This window comes from Urocampus carinirostris, chromosome 15, assembly GCF_059441175.1.
Source record: "Urocampus carinirostris isolate Australia breed hairy pipefish chromosome 15, RoL_Ucar_1.0, whole genome shotgun sequence".
Taxonomy (NCBI): Eukaryota; Metazoa; Chordata; class Actinopteri; order Syngnathiformes; family Syngnathidae; genus Urocampus; species Urocampus carinirostris.
In genome coordinates, this window is record NC_142363.1 from 21,342,163 (window position 1) to 21,359,988 (window position 17,826).

A 17,826-nucleotide genomic window follows, 5' to 3' on the forward strand; every position below is an offset into this window, starting at 1 on the left:
TCTAGATCACTCTGAAACAAGATACTGGGAAAATATATAGCCGGAGTAGCTCACCGAAGTCGTTGCGTTCAATAATAATGTGCAACCATGGTCCTCTTATATCCATGAGTGTAGTAAATCCAGGAGAGTAAAATATTTACAAATACAGAATGGTAAAACATGTTTCCTCTATGCCGTAGACAACCAAACTTGCTATTCACATTCATCTTTTTCAGCCAATTGCAGGCTTTGTTTTGCCCCTCTAGCCTATGCGAGCCTGTAAATGATTAAAAGGATCCGCCCCCTTTACCTCCGAATAACTTTAGCCAATAGTGATCGATTCAACTAATGATATACACATTGGTTAGCCAATGAAACGCCGGTATATAAATCCCAGCATACACCGCGGACTACTTCGCGTTCGGGGGAAAATCTAGTCGGCGGCTGCTTGCATTATTTGCAAGACTTTGCGACTTAATATTGATCCATATATAAGGCGCACTGAATAATAAGGCGCATGGTCAGCTTTTGAAAAAAATTAAGACTTTTAGGTGTGACTTATAGTGCGGAAAATACGGTAATTTTAAGTAGTGATTACTTATCGTTTAAAAGTCTTTTTGCTTTTATTTTGTGTGAAAAGATTTACCTGAATAGGGGAACTTCTCTATAGAAATCATATCTTTTATAGAAAGAAGCTAAAGCTTGTTTAAACTTCCGCAAAGACATTTTCTTCAATATATATATATTTTAGTATTGAATTAAATCGCACATCTGTGACTTTTATTTTAAGTAAAATAACGTCAGGATGGGTTTCCTCAATGTTCTCTGGTTGATTAATGGTCATCAAATACAGCCACAGTGGCTGCTTTGCGAGGGGCACCTGGCTTTGGCAACATCCAGTGGACATATTTGAAGCTGCAAGTCATAGTTTGCAGCACATTTTTCTCTTGAGCTTCTCTCGGAATTTAGTCGCGGTCCAGAAAAAAGATGATGGCTTTTGAATAAGCTTGAAACATATTTTCAAGTACATAATGGAGGTTCATCAAAGCTGTTTCCCGTATATGTCGGGGACGATTTGATTGGGGAGGCAGTAGAGGTGGGCGGATCTCTGCACACAGCGCAATCTTCTTTCTATCGCTCAATGAAGGATAAATATGACGATGTTGTCAGTATTTTGTGACATTTTTAAAAAAGAACTTTGAAACCATGATTTGACGGGCAAAATATTGCCTCAGCACTCCTAAGTAACTGAGGGCGACCGGAGAGAAATTTTAAGTGGTATGTTTACATTGATATTGGAAAAAGGCATTATTATTATTTCTTAGATTTGATCAAATGACGCACAGTGAAATGAAATGTGTTGAAGAAATGGCTTTTGTCTAGAGCAGTGATTTTCAACCACTGTTCCATGACACACTAGTGTGCTGTAAGAGAAAGAGCCGGTTTGGCGATTTAGTTGAATTTTGTCTTAAAATATATGGTGTGGCTCTTTCAAAAATTATTTTTTTAATGTGTTTTGTTTTATGTTTTTTGGGTCATAAAGGTTCCCGACCACTGGCTTAGAGCGTAACATTTTTGACACACGGGTAGAAAATGGGCGGGGCGATTGTTTAGCCAATCGCAATACAGAACACGATGCTTAGTGAAAATCTATGAAAAGTAAATCTTGATATAGCAAGGTATTACTGTATTCAACTTTTCTCAGAATGGTGATGAAATGGATATCGTAATTGCGTTTTTTTTAAAAGTGATACAGTGGTACCTCTCAATATGAGCTCCTTTAAACACGAGAATATCGCTCTACAAGGTTTTTTTAAACATAAATCTGGCTCGATATACGATGGAAAACTCCGTTCGCGAGCAGTCCCAGAGTTGACCACTACTGCTCACTGCTCATGACTGCTTACCGCCAGCGTCAGCTCATCCAGTTTGCACATTCAAACTACTACAATCCAAAGAATAAAATTTTCTGTTGTGTGTACTTTCATTTAAAGTTACAGTAACATTCAATTTAGGTCTTCTGTAAGTGCTCGATCACATACCTCCGCCAATTGCTCGCTTTTAAATGATTGCAATTCGCCTTACTAAGCAATAATAAACATTACAAACATAACACAGAACCTATTTATTTCCAGTGAGATATACTAAAATACCGCGGCAGTATTAGCAAGCCACAATGACATTGTCATCCGCTACCATTAGATTAGATCTGAAATGGGCAAGACGAGATTTTTTTCCCCATATCAAAATTTTAATACGGCATACACAATTTGAAAGTCTAAAATAAACCTATATAATTCGAAGGAAAATATATAAGTTGACAGGCAAGCGATCTCTGTCACTCCTCCTTGCAAGCCTTAAACAAATCACTCAAAAAAGTGGTGGGTGCGGCTTATAATCAGGTGCGCTCTATAGTCCGGAATTTACGGTAATCTTATTTACATTATTACTGTATTTTAACGTGTAATCACTGTTCATCAAGGCTATGTGTTTTATCGCTGTTAAAGGGGTAACTTGGATGAACAAGTACTTACCAATTAGTTTTTAATTATTTTAGATCAGAAACATTTGTTCGTTACTCTAGGAACTTGAGCTTTGAGCTCGGTCCTGGAACGAATTAATATCATAGGAAGAGGTCCCTTACTATTTGCCATATTGCCATACCTGTCAACCTCCACGGCTCCATGCCCTTACAAAATGTATTTTCCCTTACAAAATACAAAATGATCTTACACCATATTTTTTTTTCAAACGTGTTTATTTATGTAGTTTAACATGTAATATTGTACTTGTGTTTTGTTATATCATATATATTGTTAATTAACATTTTGTTGTGAGATACTGAGTTGCTTGACATGAATGGAGTTTATTATAAAAAAAAGTTCAAAAATTAAGTAGCTTGGACGTTCACTGTAGAAGGAAAAGATACATGCAAATATAATTAAGTAGAATATTATATTTTCTTATTCAAATTATTAATTCATTTTCTGCATTAAATTATTGTTGGTAATACAGTGGCACCTTGGTTTTCGAACGCCTCTCAGTTCGAACAAATCGGAGTCCGACCAAGAATTTAGAGAAATTCTTGCTTCGCTGTTCGGTCAAAAAATCGGAGTTCGAACGCCGGTAATGCGCGAGTGCGTACGTTCATGTTAGCGTAATCTTTCGTACGGAAGATTACCATAACGCGAACATATGATTAGCCTGGGTTAGCTTTATGTTTACGTTAAACATTCATTGTAAACATTCAGGGTGTCGGAACGGAGCCCAACATTCAGGGTGTTGGAACGGAGCCCCCTTTCCAATGAACCGCTCACCACTTGTTGTGGAAACCTGGGTGTTAAATGACTTGTAGACGACCTGATTTTTTAATTTTTACACGTTCATGTTAGTGTAATCTTTCGTACGGAAGATTACGATAACGTACGATTAGCCTGGGTTAGCCTTATGTTTACATTAAACATTCAAGGTAAACATTCAGGGTGTTGGAACGAATTAAAACGATTTACATTATTTTTAATGGGAAAAATGATTTCGGTGATCGAACAAATCGGTTTTCGAACAGGGTTCTGGAACGGATTATGGTCGAGAACCGAGGTTCCACTGTATACTGATTAAAGGGATAACTACAGACCTGTCTTTTTTTCCTTTTCTTCTTTTATACTTCCTTTTTTTCTTAACTTCTTTATGCAACAATAATGATTCGTAATATAATGCATCAAAGCAAGTGTGCCGTTTGAGAGCCGGCTCTCTTTAACAAGTTGAGCCGAAAAAGCCGGTTCTCTAAAAAGAGATGGACTTCCTTTCACTACATAACTACCTCAAGAGATCCGAGGCGGCAGATGCATGCACACAGTAGCGTCACACCGCTCGCTTTGTTTGCAACGGAAAAAAAAACGATACCGCGGCAAACTTGTCTGTTTTGATTGATTTGCCGTTTCGTCATAGTCTGTGTATACCGGATGGTACCCATAATTGACAAATTTGCCTTTTTCCGTACAGATTTTCTTGTACGTCGTACACGTCTTAAAATGCATAATAAACGTACTTTGTACAGCAAAAACGTACAGGTTGACAGGTATGTATTGCCCACCCTTAAGTGTATCTAACAACACATCCGATTTTCCCTCAGACGACTACTCATCCACCCTCAACGACCGCCTGAACCCGTCCTCCATCCCCATCTGCCCCAGCCCGAGAATCCTCACCGGCTGCCCCCTCCCCGCAGTGCCTCCAGCCAGCCAATCAGTGCCCCCCGTTCAGACGCCTCTGTCCGACCCCGGCCAGCCGCAGCCTGCGCTGCAGGTAACCAAGGGCTTCCCGCAGAGCGCCGAGCCTCCCAGCGGGTCTCGGTCTGGAGCCCGCGGCACGGATAGCGCCGGCTCGCCCGTCTTCCCTCTCCAAAAGGAAAAGAAGCTGAATCTGGGTTCAGTCGGCGCCAGGGGGCAAACGCTTGCCAAGCCGCCCAAGAACGCACGCCAAAAAAGCACCAACGGCTGGCGCCCGGTCGGACTCCCCTTTGAAAAAGAAGTTTTCTCTCTGGTACGTAGGCGGAAGTCATTCTGCTTCTTTGTGACGCTGCCAACACGTGGCACGGGTCTTTCCTCCATCAAACACATAAGCGCTTGTCGACAGCGAAAACTGCTTTAACATCTACTAGTTACAATGTGCCCTGTTTAACAAATAGAACATAATCTTCAGGGAAGAATGTAGGAGGCTCACTTATGTTCTAGATTTGCTTTGCTGTAAGTGGCACGGGTTGTTTTCTCTTTGTGAGGGCTTGGCACAATAAAAGCTCAAGACTATAATGGAATTCCAGAGCAAAATGTGCTGACCGCTCTCTGAAAACTTGACCTAAGATGGAGGTCATGGGTCCTTAACCCATTTACCACCAGCCCAGTTGTTGTCAATGTTTTTTCATACGAAAATACAACAAAACAAAATACCTCCCCAATCAAACTCCAAACAGACAAGACAAAGAGCTGTTCAACTTTGATGTATACAGCCGCTTATCACGAATGAGTTAAAAGTCTTAAAGATCCAAAATATAAGAAGTTTTTAATTCCCCAGTACAGTGGTACCTCTACTTACAGATGTCTCTACATACGAATGTTTCAGGTTAAGTACCTGAACGGGAAAATATCGCCTCTAGTTACAAAGATTGCCTCTAGTTACAAAGTCGAAAATACAGTTCAGTATGCGCTGCTATTTGCCACTCCCAGAGTTTCCCATAGGTAAACAAACCGGCTGTCGCTTTCAATCTCCCTGGGAACCCAGTGCGCGTGCTTCGTGTCACCATCACTGGTCAGAATTCACAGACGAGAAGGAGGAGGGTTTCCGGCAAGAGGCAGCCATCATTCAATCAGTCCAAATTAAAGATATTTTAGCAAAATCCAGGAAAAAGTGTTGACAAGTCGGGCTATCGCTACACCCGCTTTGCGCATTTCCGTCAGAATGTCAAAAGCAGATGACGTTGGGTCAGTTTTTCAATAAATGCTAAGCAAATAGGTCATTGAATATTTTTATGATTTCCTTTATTCTTCATTTTTGTTACATTATGTGCCTCTCATTTTATGTTCATTGTACAGGAATCTCATTTTAACATTTCTTTGTTTCATCTTCTGATGCGCTTTTATAATTTAGTAAAAAAAAATGAACCGATTAGCGCATTTACATATAAAATGCGTCTCAACTTATGGAGTTTTCGGTTTCGAAGCTCCTCCCAGGACAAATTAAATTCGCTAGTACAGGTACCACTGTAGTTTGAGCTTCTCAGGTATCATGGTAAGTTGTAAGTAGTGTTCATTTTGACAACAAAAACTGAACTTTTTTTTTTTGTCAACAGGCGAAAACACTAACTTGGTTCAACTAAGAAAGATAGGATGAAAATATAGTTTACTAAAGGAAATTACCATTTTTGTTCACAGGCAAAAATATGTGATTATATTCAGACCTTGCCTTCAAATTCTCCACATAAAAATATTCATCGCCAATTCTGAATTTATTCATTAACATTGCCTTCCTCAGAAAGATGGAATTATAAAGTGATTTTATATTATAACTGTTTAATTATAACTTTTGATGAATGATATAAAATGATTCTCCTGACTAAAATCTTGACATTATTGAGGATAACGGGACACTATCACATTATTTGTAATTTGGAAAAAAATAGCGATTAAAACACAAAACAGTGGAATAAAACTACATTTAGAAAGTAAGCAGGGTGAGGTTGATCAAATGTTCTAAGAACTAACACCTAGCTCACACACATTACAGTTTTATGTTAGACTACCGCTTTTCTCTCCTTAAAAATTGTGTTTTACACGTAAAAATAGAGTGGGCAATAGCATCTACTGCTTTTGAATGTCAAAAAGTTGGCATGTATGTAGTACTGGTGACTGAAATTTGGTTAAAAGTGGTACTATATTTTAAAATGCTTGATAAAACTCAATCATTAAATTAAACACTACAAGGGCGAGACGGCAGCTGAGTTTTGAGGTCATAAGTTCAAATTCTGCTACTTGCCTTCCTGTGCGGGGTTTGCATGTACTCCCCGTGCTTGTGTGGGTTTCCTCCGGGCACTCCGGTTTCCTGTCACATTCCAAAAACATGCATGTTAGGTTAGTTGGTTGGTCCAAATTGTCCCTAGGTGTAAATGAGCGTGTGAGTTGTTTGTCTCTGTGATTGGCTGGAAACCAGTTCAGGGTGTTCCCTGCCCACTGCCCGAAAGATGGCTGGGATGGGCTCCAGCACCCCGCGACCCTACTGAGGATAAGCGGTGCAGATAATGGACGGACGGAAGGATGAACCCTACAAGTCATTAGATAAATACAAATTTCATTTAGATAGATAGATAGATACTTTATTCATCCCCGCAGGGAAATTCACAATACAATAATAAAGCAAAGGGAATACAATATGCAAATAACCAAATACACAAAGTGACGTGCATTTATCCATGTATAACAACAGGGAGAAGAAACCTCTGTGTCAAGGAAGTGTTACCAGGCCGTGGAACGGGACGGAGAAGTTATCCGGGTCAGGGACACGGTCCTGCTGAAGTCTGGGCCGAGGAAAAAGTCTCTGCCTTACGTGGCAAAGATCTCAGCTCTGTGGGAGGAGCCTGAGACAGGTAGAAGACATAATTTTACTTTACATGGAACACCAAATTAAAATATCTGTACTCCATACAAAATGCCTTATGAGAAGTATATTCCATGTATGTCTTGGTTCTGTTGGTTTCGCAGGAGAGCTGATGATGAGTTTGTTTTGGTACTACCGTCCAGAACACACACAAGGAGGACGCAACCTTCATGTGCATTGTCAGGTGACACATATTTTAGATAATTTCCCAATAAGGTTATAACATGATAAATACTACAATCTAGGGGGGTCCAAACCATTCAGTAAGCGAGCCAGATTTGGTAAGCTGAAAATGTGTGAGGGCAGACTATTTAAACTGCCGTTCTTTGAACAGTTTTTAATTAATTTACCCTTCGTGAAAGGTTTGCGGTGCTTAGCATTTAGCGTCGCGACCTTGTTTTCGTAGCATTTTCCTTTAAAATGCAGGGTCTCGTGAAAAAGCGCTGCTGTGCCGTAAAAACAGCTTCAAGTTTCTTCACCTTTTCACAGTTTTAGTTTCCAGTTAGCTTTTTGTAGTCCGCATGTTTCGTCTGGAAGTGCTTGTTGAAATTATATATTCTTTGAAAACAGACACAGTCGAATATGGAGTGGTCTAAGATTCTTACAGAAAGCCATGGGCAAGGTCGCCAAAGGGCTACTGCCATCATCAGTTGAAATGCTGATGTTTTTGGAAGGTTTTTTGTACAAATTTATTTTAAACTTCAGTCAACATTACAGGTGGGCCACATATTACAAATTTGATCATGGGCCATAATTAGCCCCCGGGCCAGACTTTAGATATCCCTACTATAATCCCACGCTATGTTGCGGACTCTGAACATCATGCGTTAAAATATGTTCTGCAATCTATTATCCCCATATTGTTGCGAGCAGGAGCATGTAAAGCGTATTTTTGTCGAGCGTGTCAGCTCTTTTCCGCCTAAAATGAACTGCACTCGTGCAGCGGAGATCCAATATCCCCATTACCTTTTTGCTGTGAGAGGGGTCCGACAAATGGCATGTTCATCATGAGGCTAACCATCCTAAAACTAAATCCATGGTTTTGGCCACAATTAATTACTTTTTACCGTTCTCTCCAGCAAAAGGTGAACTACACTCGTTTAACCGTGACCCATTATGCCTGCATATTGCGAGCAGGGACTCGCAGAGCACGCTATTGTTGGGCCTGGCGGCTCGTTTTTTCCACTATTTTTCTTTTAAAAGAAACTGCACTTGTGCAGCCGCAATCTATTATCCTAAATCCCATATTGCTGAGAACAGGGGTTGGCATAAGGCACTTTTATTGGGAGGCGTGACCTTCTGGCTCTCCATAAATGAAATGTAGGGTTTTGGCCACGATCCCAGATCGACTAATGCTAAGACTAAGCGCATTTTTTCACCATGTGGGCAGGGAAAAACGAGAAATCCCGTCCTGTCGAAAACGAACTGCACTGTTTTGGCCGCTTTCCACTATTCCCAGGCGACTATTGTTGCGAGCAGGGGCCTGTTGTTCAGAACGAAGGGGGGGCAACTTTGTGGATTTTATATATTTATCCGTTAACTGCGATAAACAAAGAATTACAGTGATGTTACATTGTGGCTTTTAAAACATTCAAAGCAAAACTTCTTTGTCAATAAGTTTTATCTTTCTACAGAATGAGATCTTTGCGTCCCGTCACCAAGATGTGAACAGCGTCGCCTGTATTGAAGACAAATGCTATGTCCTGACGTTGGCACAGTATTGTCGGTAAGAAGTAGATATTGAATTCACTTTTTTTGTTAGTTCTTTACACACGTGTCTGTTTATTCACAATTACATTAGATTTTATAGACTTCACCCACAAACATGTATGTACTATATATCCCATTGGTCGTGATAGTAAACACAGGCACAGAGGCTCCTCTAAGTCATTTTTAAAACTGATGGTTTAGTGCAGTGTTTCTCAACTGGTCGGCCGTGGGTCTTTGTCTTAGGAACATAATGCTAAGAAGAAGAAAAAGCGGGTAGTCAATTACAATCCTTAACAGGAGAAGGCGATAATGCCCTGCTCGATCTTTTCTACCTTTTCAGTCAATCGGCACATTTGAGCGGGGCCGCATCTTATTTTATTGTAGTTTTGTTGGTTTTATTTCTGTTTCCTGTCTATAATTATGGGTCCCAAGAAAGTTAGTGATAAGTGAAAGGAGAAGTGGCAGTCGAAGAAAGGGACAATTGCAAAAGACGAAAATGGTGTACACACGTCTTTCATTGAAGTGCTTCTGGAAGGTATTGTTAATGGTTTAAAATTTTATTTTAAGCATTTACCTGCATATCAATCTTTATTTAATATAGTTTTTTTAGGTACACTCTTTATGAATATTTGCAGTTTCAAGGGGTTGCTTATGTACAAAATAGGTCCTTACCGGTATACGTGAGTATGTACGATTCTTGCAGTCATTTTTGGTCTTGGTGGTTATTTATTTTTTTAAAGGTGAAAATATTGAACTATTTCTGCTTTAATATGCACAATCCTTTCATCTGATACATTTGAGAAGTCCATATTTTTACTTCATTTGGGTTTGCAGATTGTCATTAAGTTGTAATGGTGGGTCCTGAAGTCTGACCAGTTGAGAACCAAAGGTCTAGTGCAGGGGTGGCGAACAAGTTTGACACAAAGAGCCCAAATTTTTAACTGTGAGAGTCAAAGAGCCACACCACGTACTGACCTGCCATGACAGACAGACAGACACAAACACACACGATTAAAAACACATTATTTCCCATAACACACTCCTCTCCTTACAATACAACAAGTATTGTTCTTGTGTTGATTTCAAAGAAAGTGTCCATCCCCAATACACACAAAAAGACTAAACATGAAACAAGGCAAGGAGCCACAGTATATAGAAAATATGATGAGGCAAAGAGCCGCATTCTTATTGGCCAAGAGCCGCATGCGAGCCACGTGTTCGCCACCCCTGGTCTAGTGATTTAGGTTCAATTCCTGTTGCCTAATAATGTTTTGCGATTGTGGTCTGTAATATTTTTCGATGATCAGTCTTTTCACAAATACGGTAATTTACACAAATACAGTGTGTTATACACAAATAAGTACGGTAGTAAAATGAAGAATATATTTATTATATTTTATATATTTTTTTTTTAATTTCTTCTTTGTATTGTACTGTCTTGTGGTGATAGAGCAACAGTTTAAGGCTTACTTATTACCAGACCAATTTCCATACATTTACTCATATATTTTTTTTCTTAGGTTTTGTGCCTTGGTAAAACGGCGTGGGGAGGGCGTGCCCGACAGCGCTGCCTCCTTTCTGGTCCCCCCCTCGGTGGGCCACGCGGCCCCCAGCCACCGCTGCGTGCCGGACGATGTGGCCCCCGAGCTGGTCTTTTTCTGCCGCCACGTCTACGACTTCCGCTACGGACGCCTCCTCAAGAACCTGCAGTAGCGGGGACGGTGCCACGCAGGGACGCCAGATAAGGCGGCCTGATCCGCCTTCGCTTCAACCAGCTCCCAGCCCGCCACCTTGGTGAGGGAGAGCCGGAAGATTGAGGAGGAAGAAACGTGAGATTAGTTTCTCTTTGAAAATTTCACACCGACGCGCGAAGTAAACGCGAAGGTCCGTGGCGGTGCGCGGCGGCGATAACGCCTGTCGAAATGGTTTTTAATCATACGCGACTTCCTGTTTTGAGTGCGCCCTGTGCGGAATCTTCTGCGGGTCTTAGAAATGTGCCATTTGCCGGATTTGAAGGAGCTTAGACGTGACTAATGGAAGTATCTGCCTATCGCTGGCGCACAGACGCAACATAAGAGGCCTTTGCTTCCTTCAATGCTCTTTCAAAAGTGATTCCTTACCGTGAATGTAGGACCAAACCGTCATGCAATCGTACAAGATTACTATTTCAGATGGAGGGACAGGATGAAAAGTTATAAGTGTATGTATAAGACTGACAGTCATTAGTTCATTTTCCGAAACGCTAGCCTTCACAAAGGTCCGAGCTGTATCAGGCATTGGGCAAGGGGACCTCCTGGACAGATTTGTCAATCACAATGGAGATAAGATCTGGCCTAAAAAATACAGCTCGACCTGACCTGCGAGTAAAAAAGCCCGAACCAGCACGAGCCCGACCAATTAACTTGATTTGAGGGACATGGCCCGAAGCAAACCCGAATTTTCATATTGTATTTGTGAGGACTCGGGAGGAGGGCGATTTTGGCCGACTAAGAAAGGAGCCGCGCACCCTTTTCTCTGTGTCCAACAAGCGTTGCGTGGATCCTTAACAAACCTAGAACAAATGACACGTGGATAATTTAATAATCAGCACGAGAGAAGCTCGGCGTAAACCCAAAGTAATGATTGACATTTTAGGCCTGACCCGACCTAAATTTTGGCCCGGAAAAGGGTTTAAGATCTTACCTCTAGCACACATAGACATACAACCACTCACACGCACATTCATACCGAAGGCTCATTTGGAGTCAACCTCCCATGCATGTTTTTGGAATGTGGAAGGAAGAGAAACCCCACGGTGGCACGGGGAGAACATGCAAACTCCGCACAAGGGGGCAGGTAGCTGGAATCAAAACCTCTGAACTGTGACATGGATGTGCTAACTTGTCATCCACATCCCCTTGATATTTTTAAACATTTTTTTTTAAATTCCAATACGATGGTTTAGCATAATTTAGCAATTACCGTATCTTCCGCACTATAAGGCGCACCGGGTTATAGGGCGCACCCCGAAAAAATAGTTTAGGGTCCTATTTTTGACATACATAAGACACACCGGATTAAAAGGCGCTACAATGGGAACGTGGACAAAACAGTCAGATAGTTCAGTCCAACTTATTACCCCCTTAATATTCCCAAAGCTTGCAAAGACGCAAATACGTGTCGAGAACACGTGTGGATGCGGTGTCCGTACGATGTCACTCAAATGCATCGTTCCATCATTTGGAAGGTTAAAGTCTTGGGATTCAAGAAATGCCAACCATTCCTTAGTTTCTATTTTCTTTTTCGCTCGCAACTTTACTGTGCATATGACAATAAACACTTGGAATTGAGTTTAATTTAAAAATAGACACTCCATTCCATCCATTATCTGCACCGCTTATCACAGAAACATCGAGTTCAGTCTGAAACTAGATATATAGCTGGAGTAGCTCACCGAAGTCGTTGTGTTCATAATAATGTGCAGCCACGTGCTATACACATTCATCTTTTTCGGCCTATTGCAGGCTTTGTTTTGCCGTTTAAGCCTATGCCAGCCTGTAAATGATAAAAAGGATCCGCCTCTTGACTTCCGACTAACTTTAGCCAATAGTGATCGATTCAAATGATGATTGACACATTGGTTAGCCAATGAAACGCCGGTAAATAAATCCCAGCATACACCGCGGACTACTTGGCGCTCGGGGGAAAATCTAGTTGGCGGCTGCAAGTTAGTTGCAAGACTTTGCGAATTAATATTGATCCATAAATAAGGCGCACTGTATTATAAGGCGCATGGTCAGCTTTTGAAAAAAATAAAGGCTTTTAGGTGCGCCTTATAGTGCGGAAAATACGGTACTGCAAATTTTCATTTTAGCTCCAGACTCGTAGTGTTGTATAAAAGATAATGTTTTTTAAAGATGAAAGGCAAATAGATCTACAAATCTGTAAATTATATTCTGCCAAACAACGTAGTTTCTAACTTTCTAGGGTAGGGGTCCCAACCAGGCGGCCCGCGGGCCGGATCAGGCCCGCTAAGGGAGTGAATCTGGCCCGCAAGACAACGCTGAGAGAAGCGCAAGAGAAAAACGAGCAGAAGGTTGAAATATGTCCACTTGATGTTGCCAAGGCCAGGTGCCTCTCACAAAGACGCTGTAGTTGTATTTCTTTTTCTTTTTCTCGCTGTCTTCCTCCCTTTTTCTCTCACTCTCTATCTCTCTTTTCGCTCTCTATCGATCTATCTCTATTTTTCTCTCTTTGTTCCTCTTTGCCTCATTCTCTCTCTGTGTCTTTTTACTGTTTTTGCTCTTTTATCTCTCTTTCTCTTTCACTCTTACTTTCCCCTTCTCTTTTTTCTCTCCTCCTTTCTCTGCTTCTCTCTTTATATTTGTCTTTGGAGTTATTTCTTTCTCTCTCTTTATTTCCACCTCTCTCACTACAGTATTTCTCTTTTTATCTCTTTTGTTTCTCACATTTTCTTTCTCACCCTCTCTTTTCTCTATCTATTTCTTTGTCTCACCCTCTCTCTCTTTCCCTCCCTCTCTTTCTCGTATTTCTTTCTCTCTTTCTTTCTAATCTTCTAGTCCAGCCCTTGAGAGAATGCTTTGTCTATCGTGTGGCCCCTGAGTTAAAATGGGTTTGACACCCCTGCTCTAGGGCATAAGAAGCTGCTCAGTGGAGAAACTCTTATGAACAAGAATTGACCATATTTCCTGGACTTTAAACCGCCATTTTTTCTATGATAGAACAGGGCTATTAAAGTACCAAGATACAGCTATGGTGTGAAATTTTCTTCCAGCACTAGGGGCGCTCTAATTGAAATTAAACATAAGAGAATAAAAATCAATGCACCGAAAGACTACAAAAAAGTTAGAACAATGCTGTATAAAATGATCAGGCATACATACATGTACATCTATAGTTCAAAGTCGTTCTGTACATGCAGTAAATATAATATTTTCAACATAAACATCCAAGGCTTATAGTCAAGTGTGTTCGGTATGCATTTTTTGTTTAGTTTCCCTAAAATAGAGCGGGTGCGGCTTATATACTGGTGCAGTTTGTAGTCCAGGAAATATGCTGACCTAAAACTGGAATGGACTTAAGAAATCACATGGCTAGGTTGTTGACCTGCCCAGTTCAAGTTCGTTACTCAAAATTACAAAAGTTCCAGGTCGTGGGAGCACAGTCCCGAATGCTAACTCAGCCTAGCATTAAAACACTGTATCTTTAAGTGGACTCGCAGGGTTTTCACAGACAAAATGCTAACTTAGCTTAGCATCTTAAACCAAACACAGTAGTATTCAACACGTAAATCGACAAGTTATATTCAGCACCAGTGGAGATTCTCCCAAAATGGAAGAATGAATAATCAACTGAACAAACTGAAAATGCTTCATATCAACTCGTGTTGATAAAGTTGCTGGCACATTCATCAGCCTGAAATCATTCAGGAGTAAACCCAATACTTTGGCGGCTTACAGTATCAGCCGAATGCTAACTTAGCTTAGCATCGGTGGTAAATTAAACTGCATAAAGGTGTTGTAATTCGAACTTCTTTGACTGAAGAGTTGACGTTCAATACAAAAAAGCCATCGATATTGACCAAGTATTTTTTGGTAGGTGATAAAAGTGTCATGTCACATTTTTAAGTGACCTCAGAAGACATTTTTCACAGTGTCGCACGAACGCACTCAAAAAGAAAAAGAAAAGTTGACTGTGCGTTTGCATCTTTCACGTCACTTGATATATTCGTTAGGCGCTCGCTAGAGATTAGGCGAACTGATCGAGGAGTTATTCCTCCACGTTTGATAGAAAAGAACCTATTTATTTATTAGAGAGAATATAAATTATTTATTTTCCAAGTGGTCATTTTCAAAGATTACTTATAAGGTAAGAGGAAATATCAAACCTTGCTTCCATGTTTTGCTCCGATACATGTGCGATTTGTGCACCCGTCGACGTCATCAGGTCAACTCGTTTAGTAGCTTGTCCCATTGGTTTGGTACTTTTTGTGCAGCTTTTTTGTGTGTTTGTGTGTTCTTTCATTCCCTTCTGTATGTATCTTCTTAGAAATGGGGCCATTTTTGACTCCGAGCAAACTCAAGTAGTCAGGAAAGACAAATGTAGCAGTGTGATACTTCATTCCCATTAACTCAGCATCTCAAATGATAGTTGCCAAGAAAATAATTAGAAATAATTTTAAAATATATTATTTTTTAATGTGCTGATAAATAGAATGCTTATAAAATATTGTAGTCGATATCTACAGTAATAACATAATCTAATACAAGCCGAAACTGTAATGGCCAATATTTTAATTCACTGGCTATTGTGCTGTTCCTTTTCGCATCTCTCCACCTGGGGGCAATATAATGCAAGAAAACAAATGGAGAACAGGGTTCATCGAGCCTTTTGAGACTGAGAGCCACTCTTGAATTACTGAAGGACTACCATTTCATTTTTTTATAAATAACTCGTGTTTTTACACTATTACCACTAAGTTAATACCAGGTTGTATTTGTCAGAAAATAAGGATAATAGACTTCTCCAGTCATTTACATATGTTCTGTGATACATTTAAGAATAATTTTGGAAGAATCGATCGTGTATGTCAAGCCAGTCAGGAGTCAAATTTCCTAGAAAATCACTATATGCCTTTAACCTATTTTCTTTGGTGTTCTTAGTTCCGTCTATGGAATGTTTAGTGTGATCGAAGCCCATTAGTAAGAAACAGTAAAATCATTAATTCTTAGCTAATGAATCTCAGTCAGTCATGTTGTGTTGCTCCACCGTGTGCAACACCAATCCCTAAACAGCAATTAAGTTTGCTTTTTTCGTTCGTTTTTTTTTTCCTTTATACTGTTTTTGCAGGTTTTTTTACCTCTTTACAGCCCCATTAAGAAAACACGGACTGAAAATTGTCCTTTGTTGCGCAAAAAGTACTGAAACTGACGTTCATCTTTCGAATTACAAACAAAGGGTGATGATGTCTCAGTTTTGGGACTGACTAATTTGTTTGCCTCATCTGCAACATTTCAGTCTTGGGGTGAACTCCTGAAGTACAGACGCTGCTCTTCTTACGAACAATCGTTCGTTAGTTGAATTTATTCGTAAGTTGCTTCAGTGCTATATTTTGTATGTTTAAGGTTTATATAAGTATGTTTAAGGCTTGTATAAGTAACCTGCATTGTTTTCATACTAAAAGATAAACATTTCATAAAATAATATGCTCTATAAAGATAAACAAAATTGAGTTTAACTTACTTCTGGAAGATGGGCTTCAAGAGGTCTTCCCCATGGTAGAGAGTGGACGGAAAAAAGCATTTTCTCAACCACATCAAGCTTTCTTATTCCACTTTCATTTCAAAAGAAACGTCTCCCCTCTTCTTTACACTTTACACCAACCATATTCTTAGCGCGCTGGAGATACAGTATAGAATGTTTACACACGAACTAGGAAGAGGAAGTGGATTTCTTCTTCGGGGTCGATGCTGGGTGACCTCTCACAGCGCCACACGCCAGTAGAGGCGGAAAGAAGCACTAAAGTAATGTCCTGTACTTGGAAAAATATAAACACAATACAAAATCTCAATTACAGCAATGTCTGGATATTTTTCAACATTCCGAAAAAAATAATTGTATCTACCGTTTTTCGCAAGGCGAATGGTTGTAAGTAGGCGAAGCGTCTGAACACAACATGAATATTTCTCTCCAACCTTTTATTTTCTTTTTTTTTTTTAATGGCAGATCTTTGGAGATTTCAAATACGAGAAGCAGCTTTTGATATTTCCCATGTTGCCTAGTTTATAAACCTAGTCTGTAAAAAACAAATGACCAAAAATATCCAAATGAAATAAACGCGGTAGTCTGCTTGCACAAACGCTTGCATTTTGTTCAGAAAAATGGCACATATTTTGGGAGCGCTCTGTGTTTTTGTTTTTTTGGGTATGATTTCCTACCTTACGATGAGAACGTGATCCTATCCGAATGAAGAAGTTAACGGGTGGAAGAAGAGCGACGGCTTTCGCTAAAGCGCTAATCAATGACTAAAAATCCCATCGGGTGTTTTTACAGTACAGTAGAGTGCAGTATACTTGCAGTACGGCCTTAGAAGTTGCTCAGCTCTCCCGATGAATCAGTGTGATACTAGATGTCTTAATTGGTCCTCCGTGCCTGTTCCTGTAAACCCGTATAGAATACAGATCTCTATATATATCAATATATATTCCGAGTGTTTTTTCAAGAAGAGAAATGTGAGCGGTCATTGTTTATTTTTGATGTTATCTTCCAAATGCCTTTTCTGTCATTGAAGTCAGACGACACTGGTCTCACGTTAAATTGCGCCCCATGAAAGAGTGCGAGACAGGGGTGGAAATATGGAAATGAGACATTTTCAGGGTTCGTACGGGTGTTTGAAATCCTTAAAAATGCTTGATTTTTAATGTGTTTTCAAGGACTGCCGAGTGCTTATAAATGCTTGGAATGGTTGCCATGTTTATCAACAAGCTTCAAAATAATGCTGACACTGCTCTCTGTCGCTATGCTTTTCCATTGCATTTTTTCGCCTCGTGATTAACGGCAGCTGGCGTTAGTTTGTATGAGGCGTCTGAGCTCCCTACGGGACAGCAGCATGCTTCACTTCAACTTAAACACTGTGTTTTAGTGCAAAAATAGGTATCATTTATGGATATTTATAATGGGCCTTGCAAAAAATTAAGGTAGTGTTTCCAGGGAGTGAATTGTATTTCTCAAAAATATTCACACACTTATTGTTCATACTGACAAATAGATTCCCCATTTACTCCATATCTAAATGTCTCAATAAATGCACATGCAATGTTAAAAATTGCATATGTAAATTGAAGATGTTTTGGTGGCTCTGCAAAATACATCATTCACACCAAAATTTTTCTTTTAATGGTACTGGAAAATAAAAAATTGTCTTGGAAAGTCCTTAAACAGTGCTTGAATTCGGTCATGAAAAAAATGCGTACGAACCCTGAATTTTGAATA

The 17,826-nt window shown here is 40.0% G+C and overlaps 1 protein-coding gene across 1 annotated transcript in view; it reads left to right on the forward strand.

Moving 5' to 3' along the window:
* The window catches only part of bahd1 (bromo adjacent homology domain containing 1), a 94,253-nt gene extending 76,846 nt beyond the window's left edge, over window positions 1–17,407 (forward strand). Inside the window, exons 3-7 of the mRNA XM_088354544.1 lie at window positions 4,112–4,521; window positions 6,955–7,114; window positions 7,230–7,309; window positions 8,760–8,851; window positions 10,356–17,407. Of these exons, the coding sequence (XP_088210670.1) occupies window positions 4,112–4,521; window positions 6,955–7,114; window positions 7,230–7,309; window positions 8,760–8,851; window positions 10,356–10,548 (935 nt within the window). The 3' untranslated portion in view covers window positions 10,549–17,407. The remainder of the gene's footprint in view (window positions 1–4,111; window positions 4,522–6,954; window positions 7,115–7,229; window positions 7,310–8,759; window positions 8,852–10,355) is intronic.
* The last annotated feature ends 419 nt before the right edge of the window (window positions 17,408–17,826 follow it).